Consider the following 17,565-nt stretch of genomic DNA (forward strand, 5'->3'; position numbering starts at 1 on the left):
ACTCACTGGCTTCAGGAAGGCAGCAAGAAAATGTCCTGACTGCACCCACCCATGGGCTTCAGCAATGCAGTGCCTTCTTTGTGCAGTGGCTGTAGACTGGGAGTGGGAGAATGCCATGACTACTTGCACTTGCCAACCCCAGTTGGGGATTGGGGGAGTTTCACTACTGACAGGCTTGCAGTCTTTAGCTAGGGAATCGGAGAAAGCCTAACCATTCATGCTTCAGGCCCTCACCAGGAAGTGGAGGAGTACTGCAACCACAGGCACTCTCTGGTTTCAGAAAGACAATGGGTAGTGAGATAGCGGTGGGACTGCTCACCCCTATCTGTCTTAGCTGGGAGGCAAGAAGGAGCCTGTCTGAGCCTGCCCATCTGTGCCAGTAGGCTAGACAGATAGTGCAACAATGGCATCCATCAGTGCCTTGGTTCCTGGGGAGCACCTCAGCAGTCCCCTGGCCCTCCAGCTGAGGCTCCTAGGTCAGTAAACACATCCCCTTGACATACAGTCTCGGCACTTTTCAAACTGCTGCTTTTTCGCGGGGTCTTGGGTGAGCAAGACCACATATGAATGCCCTTTGAGTGAGGTATCTCAGTTTCTTAAAGCACTTGGAGTCCCTTGGATGTGAGCTTTGTTGTTTCTCTAAGCCAGATGTTTCGTGGGCTCATTTCTCTGGTGCGGATCCCAGAAGTCAGGGTGCCTGATGGGGGCCACAAACTCCTTGCTCCTTTGGGAGAAGCACCTGTCTGTGAGATTCCTCCTTATTGTATGTTGCAGTGCTGGTGGTGGTTTTTTTGTGAGGCCCTGTCTCTGCTTCTCCTACCCATCTCAATGTGGTCCTTTTATCTTATGTTGTGGAGAGCAGTTCGTCTAGTTTTCAGATCTTTTTCAGAGAAAAATGATCAATTCCTAGGGAGCAGGTGAGTTCAGGATCTTCCTATGCCACTTTCTTGGAGCCTCTCCCACTTATCTATATTTTAGTTACAATCTAGAATAAATATATTCAACTCCATGTTCTATTTGCTAATGTAAAACCTTATAATGGAACTTCTGAGAGGTATTTTTTGCACTTTCCTGAAGTAGTCAATTTTAAAATATGATTCTCTAGGCTAGTGCTCTTCCTTGTATCTCAGAAAACAGGAAGAAAAAGCTCTTGGCAGTTAGGAACCCTGCACTGAATATTTTGTATTTGTTCATGTGAGTGTGTGAATGTGTATTTTCGCACCTCTATATCTAATCATTTCTATCCAATTTGTCTTTTATTCTGTTTCTCTATCTTTACTGGTAAACAAAGTTTACTGAAAATTTTGGTTTGCACATTGTAATTACTCTGTCAAAGAAATTTCAAGTCTTGGTTGTTTTCTTTACCACTTAATTTTTATTTCTCTAAGTAGGATAAACAGTATTCTAGAGACATCTGTTCATTTCAAGGAATTCCCAAAAAAGTGACTTAAATGCAGTGTATAAAAGTAGCAATAGTACAAATTTTTTTTTGTGAAATATTGAAGTATTGTTGGATGCGGCAAATTGAAACAAATCCTAGATTTCACTCGAATGTAAAAAGCTTCTTCTAAGTCCATCAACTTAAATGTTGGATAAAATAGTAATAGTAAAACTATGATCAGTTGAAATTTAGAAGTAAATTTTTGGTTCAACCAATCAACACCATTTACCTTGCTTACTTAACATTTTAAAATTAATTTCCTCTGATGAGAAAGAAAGATTAATGAAGAGAATTTCAGGATTTCAGATGTAGGAATACTTATCTCTCCCATCTGCACAGTTAATTGTGATCCATAAAAGTGAATAAATTATAGTGATGACAATTTGTCCTTTTTAAGAGGTTGTAAAACTGGCTAAAAAGTAGAAGTTATTATGAATAAAATTCCTGATGAAGCTACAGAGACATCGATTTAGTAATCAGAAAGTCTTATATGCTCTGTTAATTATCATCTTTTCTTCTTTTTCTGCTCCGAGTACAACTAAAGGACCGGAAGAGTTGATCGAGCACAGTCTTGTGGCTAATTGAGCAACGCTGTTTGAATCATTTAATGGTTAATTATTTTTTTTCTGTTATATTTGACTAAAATTGCTCCAGAAAGGGCAGTTCTCAAAGATTTATTCAAAATAAGCACTTTTCTAACATTTGAAAGTCAAATGTAATTTTAAAAAGTAAAAAATAAGTTAAAAACCTTGCTAGAAGCTTGTAATAACAACCGACTTCCGCAAGTAGGTTTGTTTCGGGAGAATATAATCTTAGTCTTGAAAGTTTGCAAATTCAGAGAGAAAAATACATATAGAAGATTGTCATTTAAACTATTCTAGTTTAAAGAAAAGCATACAGCTTTTCCACAGAAGTCAACTTGTGAAAGATTTTTCATATCAGGTTAAGGAACTTCATTTGTTGTCACGTGACTTTGTACTCACAACTTTATTTTTGGCTTCAACAAAAGTGACTTCAAACTTTCTAATATGCTATATTGTATGCATGTTGAAATAGGAATTGCAGTAACACTAGGTGATTGCCCTCAAGGACCTCATAGATTGTTGGAACAACCAGCATGTAGACGCAAGATAATATGCCTTCATAAATTGATAGCTGAGCACATAGCAAACCCTAACTGAGCAGTTATTGATCATGAAAATTATTTGTTTTTCCAAATTAGATGGTCCTTGAAATGACTAACTGACAGATATTTCTTACTCTAGAGACTAGCATGTGGATTTTAGGCACCCCGATTAGAGAAACCAACATATGAAACTGTTTTGTGATTAAGTAACAGTGAGATAAAACAATGAACACTGTTAAAACAAACCACTACATTTTAAAAATGGAATTCAAATATCAGAGTTCAATAACCAAAATTAAAATGAAATATATGTTCAAGTTTATATACAGTACTTTCTCTAAAAACTGTTTTTAAAATATTTCTTAACATCTTTCAGAGAAGAGCGATGCTATGAAATAGTTGAAAATTTGATACTCACAGAACACTTTAGGATCCTTTTCTTATTTACAGCACTAATTCTCAATACAAATGGGAATTAGTATCATTCTTCAGTGCTTAAATCTGAGAACTTTCTTATTTAGTAAATCATATGTATATAGAAGAAACAAAAAAAATGTTTGCTGAATGGCATAGCACACTTTTGGTTATAGTTCTATTAAGCAGGGAGTACCATATGGTAAAAAAAAGTATTCATTGTTATATTTTTAATATATAATAAAATTTTAAATATAATGTAATGGTAAGAACCCTCCCGGATATTACCATATGTCATCCCTTTATGCACTTTTTTTTCCATTTCACCCTCTCAAAATAGCTATAAGAAGATTTTAGTGCAGCAATAAAATAAAATAAAACATGTACACAATATTCTATACATGTTTAGAAAAAGGAAATACATTTTTCTTGAGAGACCATGAAAATGTCTTTGGATGTAGACTTCGAAGGATTATCGAGTTTTTCATAAGCCAATGAAAGGGATCAGAAGTGGAGGGGAAATTCAGTTTGCAACGTTGATGTGAACAAAGTCAAAAGGTCCAAATGTGTTGTGATGGCTTGAGGTGTTTGAGTAGAACTCTTACCATCATGAATTTTCCAATTTCGATGAAGAGATATTTCTTTTATTCATTTTTCTAACATTAGAAGGGTTAATTTTAGCTGATCAGGAACAAATAATTTGTCTAACCATTATACACTTAGAAAATCCAAATTATATATCTAACATGCATTTTGAGGGAGCTGTTGTATTTTTGGTTGGGAGTTTTAATAACGTAACTAACTAGAGGGCTTAGATAGGGACCGGCCAGGTGGCACAGCTGTTGAGTGCACACGTTCTGCTTGGGTGGCCTGAGGTTTGCTGGTTCGGATCCCGGGTGCGGACATGGGACTGTTTGGCGAGCCATGCCATGGTAGGTGTCCCACATATAAGGTGGAGGAAGATGGGTACAGATGTTAGCTCAGGGCCAGTCTTCCTCAGCAAAAGAAAAAAAAAAAAAGAGGATTGACAGCAGTAAGCTCAGGGCTAATCTTCCTCTAAAAAAAAAAGATAGAGGGCTTAGATAGAATATTTTTTCTCATGATACTCTGAAGTAACATTTTCCTCTTTTGTCCACATAAATCAACCTCACTTACTCAGGCTCCTCTGCTATCCATTGTTTTACCTTCTATCTATCTTGTGAATTTACTCAAACTTTTAATTGATAGTCTCACCGGTTTGAAAACCAGAAATTGAATATTATGGGCAAAGAAAATTCAAAAATATATTTTAGAGATAAAAGGTTGGGCAGACTCACATAATAACACCATTATTGCTACCTATAAATATAAGATTTTAGAAAAAGATATATTGATGTAATGTTTCAATGTTGTTAAAGCAGTAGTGACTGAAAATTAAACTTTAAAGTTTATACTTTAAACATTAAATTACATTTTCTTCTGAAACAAACATATAGCAAACAACTAAACACCTTTTCCTCATAATTTTCTCTATTTTCTTTTCCTTTTCAGGTGACACAAACATCTACTATTCATGATGTTAAACAAAAATTTCACAAAGCATGTAAGTTTTATATGTAATTTAGAATTTATATTATAGTCTTTTTGTTCTTAAATTGGTTCACATTTATCTCTAAGAATAAGTCCAATATTATGATGGAAAGTGTGTATGGAACCGTATTTTTACATGGAATTGAGAAATAATATTATGCTAAATACTTCTTGTCCAGTATTTATACTGGTCAAATCTCTTCCACAAAGGAATTGTTTAAAACACATTGAAATTATGCTACTGAATTTTATCGATAGCTAGATTTACCTCATTGAGAGATCTATTATCATTTTCTTGGAAATAGTTATATAAGGTTTGTTTAAAATAGATTTTTATTTCTACAACTTTTCAGTAAAGTTTACCCACAACTTAAACATAGTGAAAATATCTATAATTACGAGAGATCATTTTTTATAGACTTTAATCTTATAGTAGTTTTAGACTCATAGTAACACTGAACAGAAAATACACAAAGTTTGTGTCCACCTCCATACCCCCACACATGCACAGCCTCCCTAAAAACATTCCAAATCAGAGTGGTACGTTTATTACAACCCATTCACCTACAGTGGCACATTATTATTTCCCAAAGTCCACAGTTTACATAGAGTTCATCTTTGGCATTGTTACATTCTATGGGTGTTCATAGGGAGCATTTTCAATCATTTGGATTCGGTTGAACAATATTTCTTTTCTGAACATATTTTTAAATCTCACAATTTAATACATTAAACTGTTTAATAATATCCAAGAGTAAGATAAGTAGAACTGTCATAATTTTCATCATTTTTTTAGGGAAAAAATAGAATATTGACTGAATACTTTCTGTACATATGAAGTCAAGTGAGGCATAATGACTAATTAAATGAAGGTGGAAGACGTCGTGTCAGTTTTCAAAAAATAGTCTCATGAGGAAGACACAAATGTATATCCAAAGAATATAAAAAGTAAAACCCAAATAGTCAATATACCTAAAATTTATAAATATTTATGGGAAAAGATCCTTTTCAAATTTTTAATAGGAACAGATAGCATAAAGAGGATGGGATAGAATTATCTGAAATATGCTTAACCAGTTAAACATTCTTGAGGAAGGTGAGTTCAAATATTTTACCATAAAGACATGTAGGATGTGGATATGCAGACAGGAATCAGAAAAGGATGACCGTAAGGAAAAAAGAACAAAACAAGAGAAGTGCTGAGATCTGTCATGGATTAATTCTCCAACTTTTAGCATGATAATCTAGTTCTCTGTATATTTATGCCAATATTTTCTAAATTATTGAAATTTTTCAATCTCCAAATTTGTATCATCGCATAGTCTATGTGAATCCTGTTACTCTGGTTATTTACGCAAGTATTTCCAGTTTATTTTCATTCTGCAGGCATTTGTTTTGAGTTAATTCGCATTTTCATATGAAATATGGACCTCGGTAAACTAGTAATTGAATTGCCATCTTTGGGAAGACTTAGACCAATTTTATCCTATACAGTAGTTTCAGAAAGTTTGGATTGTAGTAATAAGTGAGAAGACATTTGAAAATGACTTTTTTTTTTACTATAAAGTAGAAAGATGAAAGAAAATGATTGCATTTAAATTAATAATGACAATATAATAAATATAGTATTTCTATTATTGTCTGGAAATGTGGAAATGAATCAAAGGCTACGTATGGGTAGAAAGAATGTGCAGTCACCTAGATGTGTGCTTCTATGATTGCTTTTATGATAGTTTGTGTTATATATAGACATACATAACGATTCCTCAGAATCTTAAAATTATAGAGCCCAAAGTTCTATGTTAATGTGGTCCAGAGCCTATTTTTAGGAATTTTGAAAGTGAAATTAAGTAGCTTGTGGAAAATCTTAGAAATGTCCAGTTTCAGAACTGGACAATTGAAAATATGACAATAATAGGTTAGTTTTAATAGCTATATCAAGACTCAAGAATTTCTTGACAACTATTATTTTATTGACTTCCTAAGCACGGTTCTAATTTTTAACAACTTTACATAAATTTGAATCTTTTCTACTTCTTAAAAATTACCTTTACTTTGAAAGTATATTCATCACTTAAAGAAAAATATTTAGGCAGTTTTGCACTTACTATACTATTTTTGAAAAACTAACTGGTCTTCAAGTTTTACAGAGTATAGAAACACAAAAACATTTTTTGCTGCATTACATTACAAAGCAGTACCTAGAAGTCAATTAAATTGGACATTGTTTAACATATTTGCCAAATAGTAAAAGGCAACCAAAAAAACATTGCTAACATTAACAATATGTGACTGTATGTACAATGGTAAAAACTAAAAGTTATGTGTTGATTGCCTCAACATTTTATGTGTTTACCATACTTTAAAACCAGATAACATTGAATACTTTAATCAATTTCATAAACCTATTCAAACAATAATAATCATACGCATATAACTACAATTAGATTTTTCTACAAACTTACTTCTTTATTTTCTGACACTATATCATGTTTTTATTATGACATTTCTAATGCTGTTTGTTTTCAGGCCCTGGAGTTAAAATAGGAATTGTTAATCTTGTAAAGGAAAAAAAACCTCTTATCAGAAGACCAGTTTTCCTGAGGGGACAATTCTCCTTACAAATCTTTTATCTCTATGCTTTGTTCTCTTAGGTGTTCGGACTGATCTTGATTTCTTGTCTCCCTACTATTTCTCTGACTCGTGTCAGCTTTACATTTTTCTTAGTTCTATTTTAGAACTCTCTTTACTGTGATTTTTCTTGTCCTGTACACTGACTATCTTGTGTCCTCCCAAGGTTCATAATTTTTTGGTTCTGCTCTGTCTTAAGAGTTATCTGATAGATTGCCCTGGTAACACCACAGCATCAGACTGGTGAAGAGGCAGAAGGAGGAGGAAACTACAATTACAGTGTTAGTTGTTTAGGTAAAGGGGAAAGAAAGAGCAATGGTTTTCATGAAAAGAGATATCTATAAAACTATAAATTATATATACACACCCACACACACAAATACTTCTGCCTATTTCTCCTCTTCTCATTTAATGTACCAAAATGCATGGCATGGCCTCAGCTACAATATCTCCATCCATTTATTCATTAACATTTGTTATTACTTTTCTTGCTCGTTATCTTAAAGTCTTTCTTGGAGAGCTTCTGATGTCTTCACACTCATGTCTCTATATATCACTCTCATCTTCTCACAAAGCTGGCACAGAGGAATTCAACCTTCTTGTCAAAACCGAGCTGAAAAATTAAGCATTATACAAGTCCAGGAAACATCTGACTAAAACTGTGAGAATATTTTCTAAGATTTCAAGAGACTTTTTTTAAAAAACTTCACGTATGTATACTACTACATATTCCAGCGGAGGAGCATTATCCCTTTCATGTTATTCAATTTAACAACTATTCTTTATTTTAAAGGTAATTTATCCCTCTGTTGGGATACAATAATTTATTAGAATAATAATTGTTATATTTTTGGAAAATAAGAGAACTTACAAAGAGTGACAGCTAACTGTGTATATACTAATTTAAATCTGTAATGATATATTCTATTTTGTGGATTTAATTAATCTATAATCAAAATGTTTGCCAGAACAAATGTTAGTTCAAGGCCAATCTTCCTCACCAAAAAAACAAAGAAGAAGCTTGCCAGAATAACAGATAAATTCCAGCGAAAAAATTTTGCCTGAATGTTAAAAGTTTCATTATGCTTTATTATACTCAAAATTCTTTAAATTCCTATAGTCTGGTCCTCCATAGAAGAGGGATGGATGCAATAGTTGGCACTGATGAAATAGAAGATAAATTAATTTAAAAAATTCTCAAAGCAAAAGTCCAATGAATATACTCTTTAGAAACTGTGTCATTACTTGTCACAAGTCAAGGAATCTCTAACCAAAATTAAAAACTACCATTGTTGTCGAGTTGTATAAGGGTAGTATTTCTTCTAAGTAGTTAAAAAAAAAAAAACACCTTTTTTCTATTTTTTTAAAACTTCTTTTGGTTTTGTAGTTAAAGGTGGTTTGCAATCACGAGATAAGGTGCCCTGAACAGCATTTTAACATCATACATAAACTCTAAAAAGAAACTAGCCACCAACCAGTAATTATGAATGATGACTTCTATGAATATCGAATGGAGGTAAATATTATAATTATAATTATAATCAGGTATAAAATTAACCTTGATATAAAATCCAACCCAGAAGCTCTCTGAAGCCATCCTTTTGAGTTTTTATGGAGGCTTCATTACATAGGCATGATTGATTAAATCATTGGCTGTTGGCAATGGACCCGACCTCTAGCCTCTCTCTCCACCCCTGAGGCCAGAGACTGCTGGTGGGACTGAAAGTTCCAACCCTCTAACTGTATGGTTGGTTCTCCTGGCACCCAGGCCTCATCCTTAGGTAGGGTCCAAAAGTCTCCTCATTAACATCACAAAAGACACCTTTATAGCTCTTATCACTTGGGAAATTCCAAGGGTTTTAGGAGCTGTGTCCAAGTAGTACAAAAGGTGTGAGCAAATACAGAGGAATGGGTAGGAATGTTCTGCCTAAGCGAATTTAAACTTAATGCACAATTTTTTTAAAGTGATTCAAATGTCCAAGAAAAAAAGAATAAAAATAATGCTATAATCATTGGCAGAAAATATGAAATTTCACAAAGAAAGACTCACTTGAAGGAGGAAGATAGATGTTAAGTATCAAGGGACAATTATGTGGAGATAAATCTTCTAAGTTTTGGAAATGGATTCTCCAATAAAATGAATTTCTTGGGGCTGGCTCCGTGGTGCAGCAGTTAAGTGCACACTTTCCACTTTGGTGGCCTGGGGTTCCCTGGTCCAGATCCCAGGGACAGGCATGGCACTGCTTGGCAAGCCATGCTGTGGCAGGTGTCCCACATATAAAGTAGAGGAAGGTGGGCACGGATGTTAGCCCAGGGCCAGTCTTCCTCAGCAAAAAGAGGTTTGGAAGCAGATGTTAGCTCAGGGGTAATCTTCCTCAAAATAAAAAAATAAAAAATAAATAAATAAGTTTCTCCAGCCCAATAATACCACCATGAAATTAGAATGATATTCTACGGAATTTTTCTACTCACAGATTTTGTATGGACTAGTAACATATTTCTCAAAATTGGTAAAGTAGGGGCCTGAAATTGGCCACCCCAAGATATGTCTCTTTGGCATGATGATTATTTGGGGCTGGTTACTTTGCAGACAGGAAAGCAACTGAAAAGTAGAATTTACTTACCCTTTGTAAGAGGCATTTACATTGTAAAGGAAATCTCCATCTGTAAAGATATCTCCCTCTCTACCAGGAAGAAGGGGGCATGACATTATCTCTAGAAACTCTTACTCAATGGGGAAGGCAAGGACTTAAATCTGCATTTGTTTATTGTGCTTGTCTGGTAACCTCCTGTAACTGACTCCCCCCCTCCCCCCCCCCCGCCCCCAACATCCTTCTTTGTCTTTAGCTGGATATGATATTTAAGGTGGGGGCTTCAGCCATTTTGGCGAGTTGCTCAGCTTGCCTGAGCCTCTCCCATGTATACATGTTATAAAGCTTTGTTTAATTTTCTCTTGCTATTCTGTCTCACGTGAATTCAATTCATTCTCTGGCCAGACGAACCCAGAGAGGGTAGAGGAAATGTCTTCCTCCCCTACAGTAAACATTTCTGTTTAAGAAAATTGGAGAAGGAAGGAAAAATAAAAGAAAATCTCTTTGCTTATGACATTTGTCTTGTTATTATTCTCTCTCTTCTTTCCTTAAATCTAGGTGTGCTTGTGCTCCTTAAACATTATCCCTCAGAAACATAACTCTATTAGGTTTAATTAGCTGTGTCATGAATCTCCTAAGATATTTTCATGTAGCCAATTTTTAAAAATACTCACAAAAACTCTATGATCATCTAGTAGTATTATAATTTTCATTTTACAGGTGAAAGTCTTTAAAAAAATGATTAGACAACTTGCCCAAGGTCACATAGGTAATAAGTGGCAGAGCTGGGAATTTTAATCTCAGGGATTATGACTCTGTACCCTGTACTCTAACCACTAACCTCCATTGCCTCTACTTTACTGAGTCATATTTTTCATTAATTTCTTCAGGCAGAAATCCAAACAATACCTGTTTATTTTACGTGGGAAAGGCTATTATTAGTCCCCATTTGCAAATAGGGAACTAACTCAAAAGTTAATTTTAGAACTTATGTAGTGAATAATAGTGCTATCAGTCTAAGCATAGTTCACAATTGGTTGTAATAACTTAGCACCATAAGGTAAACTATTAAATTAAAAACACCAGTTAATATGAATAGAAGGAAAGAATGCAAATATGGCTTGAAAGAGCTAATGGAATTTTCTTCTGTGAGACTGATCTCAGAATTAGTAGTATATGAACTGCAGTAAAAAATGAATGACAATCACTTGAAGTGTAATTTGTGCACAGACTCTATGTAATAAAAGAAGTTTCTGAAAGAAAAAGCAAAATCGTTTTGCCCCTGACCTGTGTGCTATTAGTTGACAAATACCATAAAAAGTTTCCATGATGTTTCTAATCTCCTGGAGGAGTTGTCTCCGCAGTTCCCAGAAAAGCCCCTGGGAAAAATGCAAGAGAAGGAACAATAGAATTAACACACCAATTGTAGTTTCAGCCACATGAAGGGCCATATAATTGATTGTGACAGTTGAAATGCTTATAAATCTTTGCCAAAAGGCTAGGAGGATATAAACAATGCTAAACTTTGAAAGGTTCAAGGAGAGCAACTCAAAGCAAAGATAACCCAGTGGAAGGATTTATCACATATAGTATAGAATAATGAGTATTCTCTAGACAATCTGAAAAAAGACTCTTGGACAAGACTGTAGAATTCCCTGATCTCTCAACAAAAGAAGCTAAAAAAATGATAAATGCAACCTAGGAAAGAGGTGGCAGAATGCCTTTCTTAAAAAAGCCCTCTGCTGCTAACTCAAGAAGTAGCTAACATTTTTTCTGTAATGGTTTCCTTCACAAAAAGAATTATAAGCCTTGTCAATGATTTAGATGGAGAAATGGAATAATTTGGCAGGTTATTTATTCTTTGGTAACAGTCAAGGTTACATTTTGTGAAATCTATGGGAATTAAGTGACTATTCACCTTCTAGGAATTTAATCATTGAGGTTCAATAAGACCCTTTTACTTGTGGGAAGCAATATCATCATTTTCTTCATATTACATGTAGATTTCAAGATGGAGACAATAAAACCTGTTGGTGTTAATGTTCTAGTTATCGAAGACATTCTAACAAATATGCCCACAAGACACAAAGAAACTAGACTATATGAACCCCTCTCAGCTGGAAATAACAAAAGCGGTCCATCAGTTAGCCGCATCCTTGATAGACTTCAGACAAAATATTTCAGGAAAAGAGTGAAATTTCAGGAATCATATGTCAACCATTTAAAATTTAATAGGATTTTCAAAATATCTGTTCTTCAGCATGCTATTTACATCATTTAACAATTTCATACCACATATTGTTAATTTTTCTTCAGCTTTAGAGAAAGGGTTATTATAATTTTGAAGCCCAATAATATTTGGTAAATTACAAAATTTTATTTCACGGAAAATATTTTATAGGTTTTCACATGATTATCTCACAGCGTGATAGTTTAAATTCTTTGTATTTTCAATTTTATCTTTAAAAAATCTTTTTCTGTTGTTACTTAAGTAGCAAAAATCAATTATTTAATTCAACTTAATTCAACAGATACTTGATCAAGTTTAATGATCAGGTACTATGCTATACTATTAAAAGATGAATATTCTTAGTCTAGCCATCAAGATTTCCTGGCATACAGAAATATGTATACACACACACACACAAATTGAATGATATTTTAGAATTGATTAATGTTGACTCTACTAGTTAAAAATTATGCAAATTTTATTTTACGTTAATGTTAATCAATTTACTCTCTGTGGTCACAGATGCTCTCTTGATTCCTAAAAATAGTTGACAGGATATTTCCAACTTCCTTCTTCTTAAGCATATTTCAAAATAGTTCAACAACTTATATATGTTAGTGGAGAGAAATGTCAAATCTTAAAAAAAATTAATGCTGGAGGAAGATGGCTTCCCTAACCTTGAAATTTCAGGGAAATTGCTGATTCATTTGCTCTTAAAGTGGAAGTTTGAGATAAAAAAATAACCTAAATAATGTATCATCCCTCAACATGATATTAAGAGATGCAAACATATTGAGATAATATTTTGAGAAAAAATTACAATTCGAATCTATCCCATTATGTTATGTATATGTGTACTGTAAGTCACAAATTGTAATAATATATTGCCCATAATATATATATGGTTTCTTGCTATAAATAAAATCTCTGAAATTTCTTTCTTACGCCAGTGTCTTCAGTGAGGTCTCAGTCTAAACCACAATATAAACCACTGGCCCATATTAATGTCACATGTATTGGAAATGGACCTCTTCTCACTGTGACCACTTTAAAATACTTGTCAAATTTACTTTGCTGTATATATTAAATGTCATTGGACACTCACGGAAGTGTTGAGAATTCTATTTACCTATGTGATATATGATTGTTTGCAGAATCTTAGGAGATCCAACTGTTAGGAAGAGATGACCATTTTGCCAGTCAAGGTTCATGTAAGAAGACTGTCATAACTAATAACAATTCCTAAAGTGCATGAGATGTGATCCCGTCTGTAAATTGTTCTGCCTTTCATTACGGTACAGCATTTAAACCTGCGTCTTGCTATGCAATGTCAGGGTTATTTTGATTCATCTTTCACGACCTTCCGATGTTTCCCAAACCTGATATTATAAAATAATTTTGTTTTACAATCTCTAAGCATCAAGATGGTTGGGTTAGCAATATTTAAACCTGAGCAAGTACCTATATTATAGATGCACCAAATACTAGAAATGATTATCTATAGCAAATGACAGATTTCTAATTTATATTTGAATATGAGACTATGTGAGGACCTTTAAATTTCTAAAGGAGATTCATGTCTTGGAAACTGGTTACACTCTTAAAAAGGAATGCTCTCAATAATACAAATCCAGGAAGCAGTAAAGCAATAAAATCACTGGTACAGGTGAAAGATAAGTCTCTCTCAAATTTTAATGAACATGCAATTTTCTTTTTCTTTTTATTTTCTCTGTGTTTTTGTCTTTTTTTAACTTTTTTTGCTTTTTGGCAGCCACTGTTTCTGATTCCATTGCCTTCATTAATAGGATTATGAAATAAAGTATGATGAGTAATATAAAAGAGCAAGAGAGCCCATTAAGACATAGCTTGAAGCAGCGTTAGTCTTCTCTCTTCCCTGGGATTGTCTTCCTTAAGGAGCTTCTCAGAAAAACATGAAACGCACCACAGTGGAATTCTATGTAAACAATCTAAAAACAAGCACATGGAATCTTTAAATGCTTTATTAATGATACTTCCTTATTACAAGAAAACGTCATAAAGTGGGTAATTTTTTCTTATACGTTTTCTCTTGTTGGTTAAAAATATCTTTCTTTTTCACATTTCATAAAACAGATCATATTCAAATAGTTGCTCAGATCCTTTTATGAATCTCTTGAAAATGTAAATAATCTCTTTGTTAAATCTAGATGGCCAAATTGTATCATAATGTTTTCTAAAATCCCGTGAGATAATAGTGTGCCAATGTATTATTTTTATGTATGATTTTTTTTTGTTTGATGAGTATATACTTTGTGGGCGAAACATCAGATTTAATACATAAGATTATTTTTGCAAGATCATAATAGCTTCCTTTTTTATTACAATAAAATGATGAGTATACAAGATAAATTTCTAAAACTATAAAAATTTACAAAGAATAAAGCATTATCCAGCTATTATTAACTTTTTCCTTAATGGCTATTGATACCTCTCTATGTCTATATAACAATTTCACATATTTTACACTTTATTCTCTTAGCTTTTCTTAACGTACTTTCTAGATATATTTTTGTGTAAATATATATTGATATATGTGATCAGTATTATGAGAGATATACTTTTGATTGCATGTATAACACATATTCTCTGGATACACATTCTAACTACTTCCATAATGAAACAATATTATGCTTATATATTAACAAAATTTGTTGAATGTTGAACAATATTTACTGAACATTTACCATGTACCATGCATTGAGATAGTCACCAGAATAACTCATGTTCGTGAGCTTCTTTAGTCATATATACATATATATGTTTTTGTTTTTGTTTTTGTTTTTTTGCTTGAGGAAGATTGTTCCTGAGCTAACATCTGTGCCAATCTTCCCCTATTTTGTATGTGGGACACTGGCACAGTATGGCTTGATAAGAGGTGCGTAGGTCCGAGCCTGGGATCTGAACCTGTAAACCCTGGGCCGTCAAAGCAGAGCATGCAAACTTAACCACTACACTACCAGGCCCACCCTCTTTTGCCATATTTTTAAGAATAATGGCAAAAAGAAAATGTTGTTATAGAGAATAAGCTCGTTTGAAAAGGGGCCAGTCCAGTGGTGTAGTGGTTAAGTTCGCGCATTCTGATTCAGCAGCCCAGGGTTCGCCAATTCGGATCCCGGGCGTGGACCTATGCACTACTTATCAAGCCATGCTGTGGCAGGTGTCCCACATATAAAATAGAGGAAGATGGGCATGGATGTTAGCTCAGGGCCAAGCTTCCTCAGCAAAAAGAGGAGGATTGGCGGTGGATGTTAGCTCAGGGCTGATCTTCCTCAAAAAAAAAAAAAAACAAGAAGAAGAAACTCATTTGAAAATCTAACGTGTATTGCCAAAGTTTCTCTCCTAATTTACAGACTCAAAACAGTACAGTACTTACGAATGTCTTTTTTCTCTTCCTTCAGTAACTGGATATTAACAACTTATTAATTTTTGATAATTGATGAGTGGAAAAATTTTATTTAGTATTAGATTCCATTTATTTGATCACTAGTGAATGAATTTTTCACACTCTTAGTTGCAATTTATATGTACTTTTCTGAAAATTATCTGTTCATGGTCTTTACCCACATCTTTGGCTATGTGGATGTTCTCATTGTATTAATAAAACATAAGGTCTTTAAAAATTAGCATAAAAGTCACAGACACTATTTTTCCGTTTTTGCTGGAGAAAAGAAATTTTATAGATCCAAATTAATCAGTTATTTATTTTATATTTTCTGTTTTGTGTGGCCTATTTAGAAGTATTATTTTCAACCTTTAATCTTTAAAAATTTTGACATTTTATCCTTACACTTGTAAGATATAGTTCTGTTTTTTACATAAAATTTTTTAATATCTCCAATTTATCCCGGCATCAGGATGGAGTATAGGGTTCTCACCATTTAATTGTTACCTTCATTTTTACAATTTTAAATTCTAATCATATGATTATTAATAAATTTATACAGCCATTTTCTTTCTTAGCTATATTTATATTAGTTTGTTTTTTTAAACAATATCTAAATCTTAGAGAATTAATTCTGCTTTTAAAATGTTTTCCTGGTCGTTTATTTTGTATCATGATTTCTCTGTTCTTTTGCTGATTAGGATCAGATAACTTCTTAACATCTCTTCCATTCATTATTTAGGGTTCCATAAATTTGAATTCCAAACATTTTCAGGGATATTATGTTTTTCAAATATTATAATCCAAATATTTTTTAATACCGTCATATTTCATTTTCCAATAGTTACCAAATATGACCCTGTATAGCATTATCTTTGCATCATTTATTTTAATAAGCACTAGTTCTCTCTTAAAATAGATTAGAGTAAAATATTCATAGAATAAATCCACAGTGACAAAACTTTTAGTTATAGAATCATCTAGATTATATAAAGTAGTATTATGTGGACTTATATATGTAATTATGTGCATTTTAATATCCAGACCTCACATCTATGTCTGTGTGTGTGTGTGTGTATGTGTGCAAGTGTGTGTGAGTATATGCTAGGGCATTGTCATAAAATGAATATTTGCTAAACAGTAAAATACTTATCTTTTCTACTATAGAGCCAAGATAGTACAGAGATGATCTAACGTCTGTTTTCAGAAAATTGTCAAATGCATCTATATGAATTAAGAAATTGTCCTTGCTAACTTTCTTTAGTGCAAACAAAACATATTCAGAGACTCCAAACAATGTATATATTAAAAATATTTTATGATTAACAGGTTGAAACTTGTTAAAACTATATGTGCTTAAAAGTAGAATATCTTAATTCCTTCTTACAGCATCTTTTGAGTCTAAAAGCTTATGTCAGTCATTTCCAAGGTGTACCTAGATACTACGAAAAATCAAAAGTAAAAGATTTAACCTAGGAAGAATATTTTAGATAGGCATTTCTGTAGTATCATTTTGAGGTTGACTAAATGTTTATCAAGTGAAATCTATATATTTTGTCACAATCCACAAGAAATCATTTGTCCAGTTTATTTTTAAAATTTAAGGTAAGTTTTCTCTCACGTCGCAACTCCACTGTCTATAAGATTCATGTCATTCTAGTATATTATCTTTCGTTCTTCTTTTTTTTGTACTTATCTATCCAACTTTTCTCTATTTTCTTTGAGGGCTCTAGAATCTGGATTATAGATTTCTCCATTCTATGACCTGGCACTACATTGAAAATTACATCTAAAATGAGCACCATCCAATATGGTAACATCAAAACTGCCTGCTTTTCTGGAATTTTCACCTCCACTTCACTTTAGCTATTTACCCACTTATCCACACCATGAGTTTTTCCATGAGTTATAATTGAATTTTAATATTTGAAACTCTGAACAAAGCCAGTTGAACATCTTTTGTTCTAAATGCCTCACTCTTTTGCTCCAGGACTCCCAGTTTCTGGAACTCACAGAGATGTATAATCTCTAGAACATCACCTTTCTTCTGATCTATCATCTAGGTTAAAACTCTGTTTTGTAATTTATCTAAACTGTTCTTTCACTGGTTGATCCATATCAGCGTCTTAGTTCCACTATGCA

At 33.2% G+C, this 17,565-nt stretch overlaps 1 protein-coding gene across 4 annotated transcripts in view; it reads left to right on the forward strand.

Annotated features, from left to right (window-relative positions):
• Positions 1–17,565, forward strand: part of TECRL (trans-2,3-enoyl-CoA reductase like) — a 97,879-nt gene that overhangs the window by 23,197 nt on the left and 57,117 nt on the right. For all 4 annotated transcript variants that reach the window (XM_001501057.5, XM_070262408.1, XM_070262407.1 and 1 more), the window contains exon 2: positions 4,512–4,563. In XM_001501057.5, the coding sequence (XP_001501107.1) occupies positions 4,512–4,563 (52 nt within the window). The remainder of the gene's footprint in view (positions 1–4,511; positions 4,564–17,565) is intronic.

The sequence above is a fragment of the Equus caballus genome, chromosome 3 (genome assembly GCF_041296265.1).
Source record: "Equus caballus isolate H_3958 breed thoroughbred chromosome 3, TB-T2T, whole genome shotgun sequence".
Taxonomy (NCBI): Eukaryota; Metazoa; Chordata; class Mammalia; order Perissodactyla; family Equidae; genus Equus; species Equus caballus.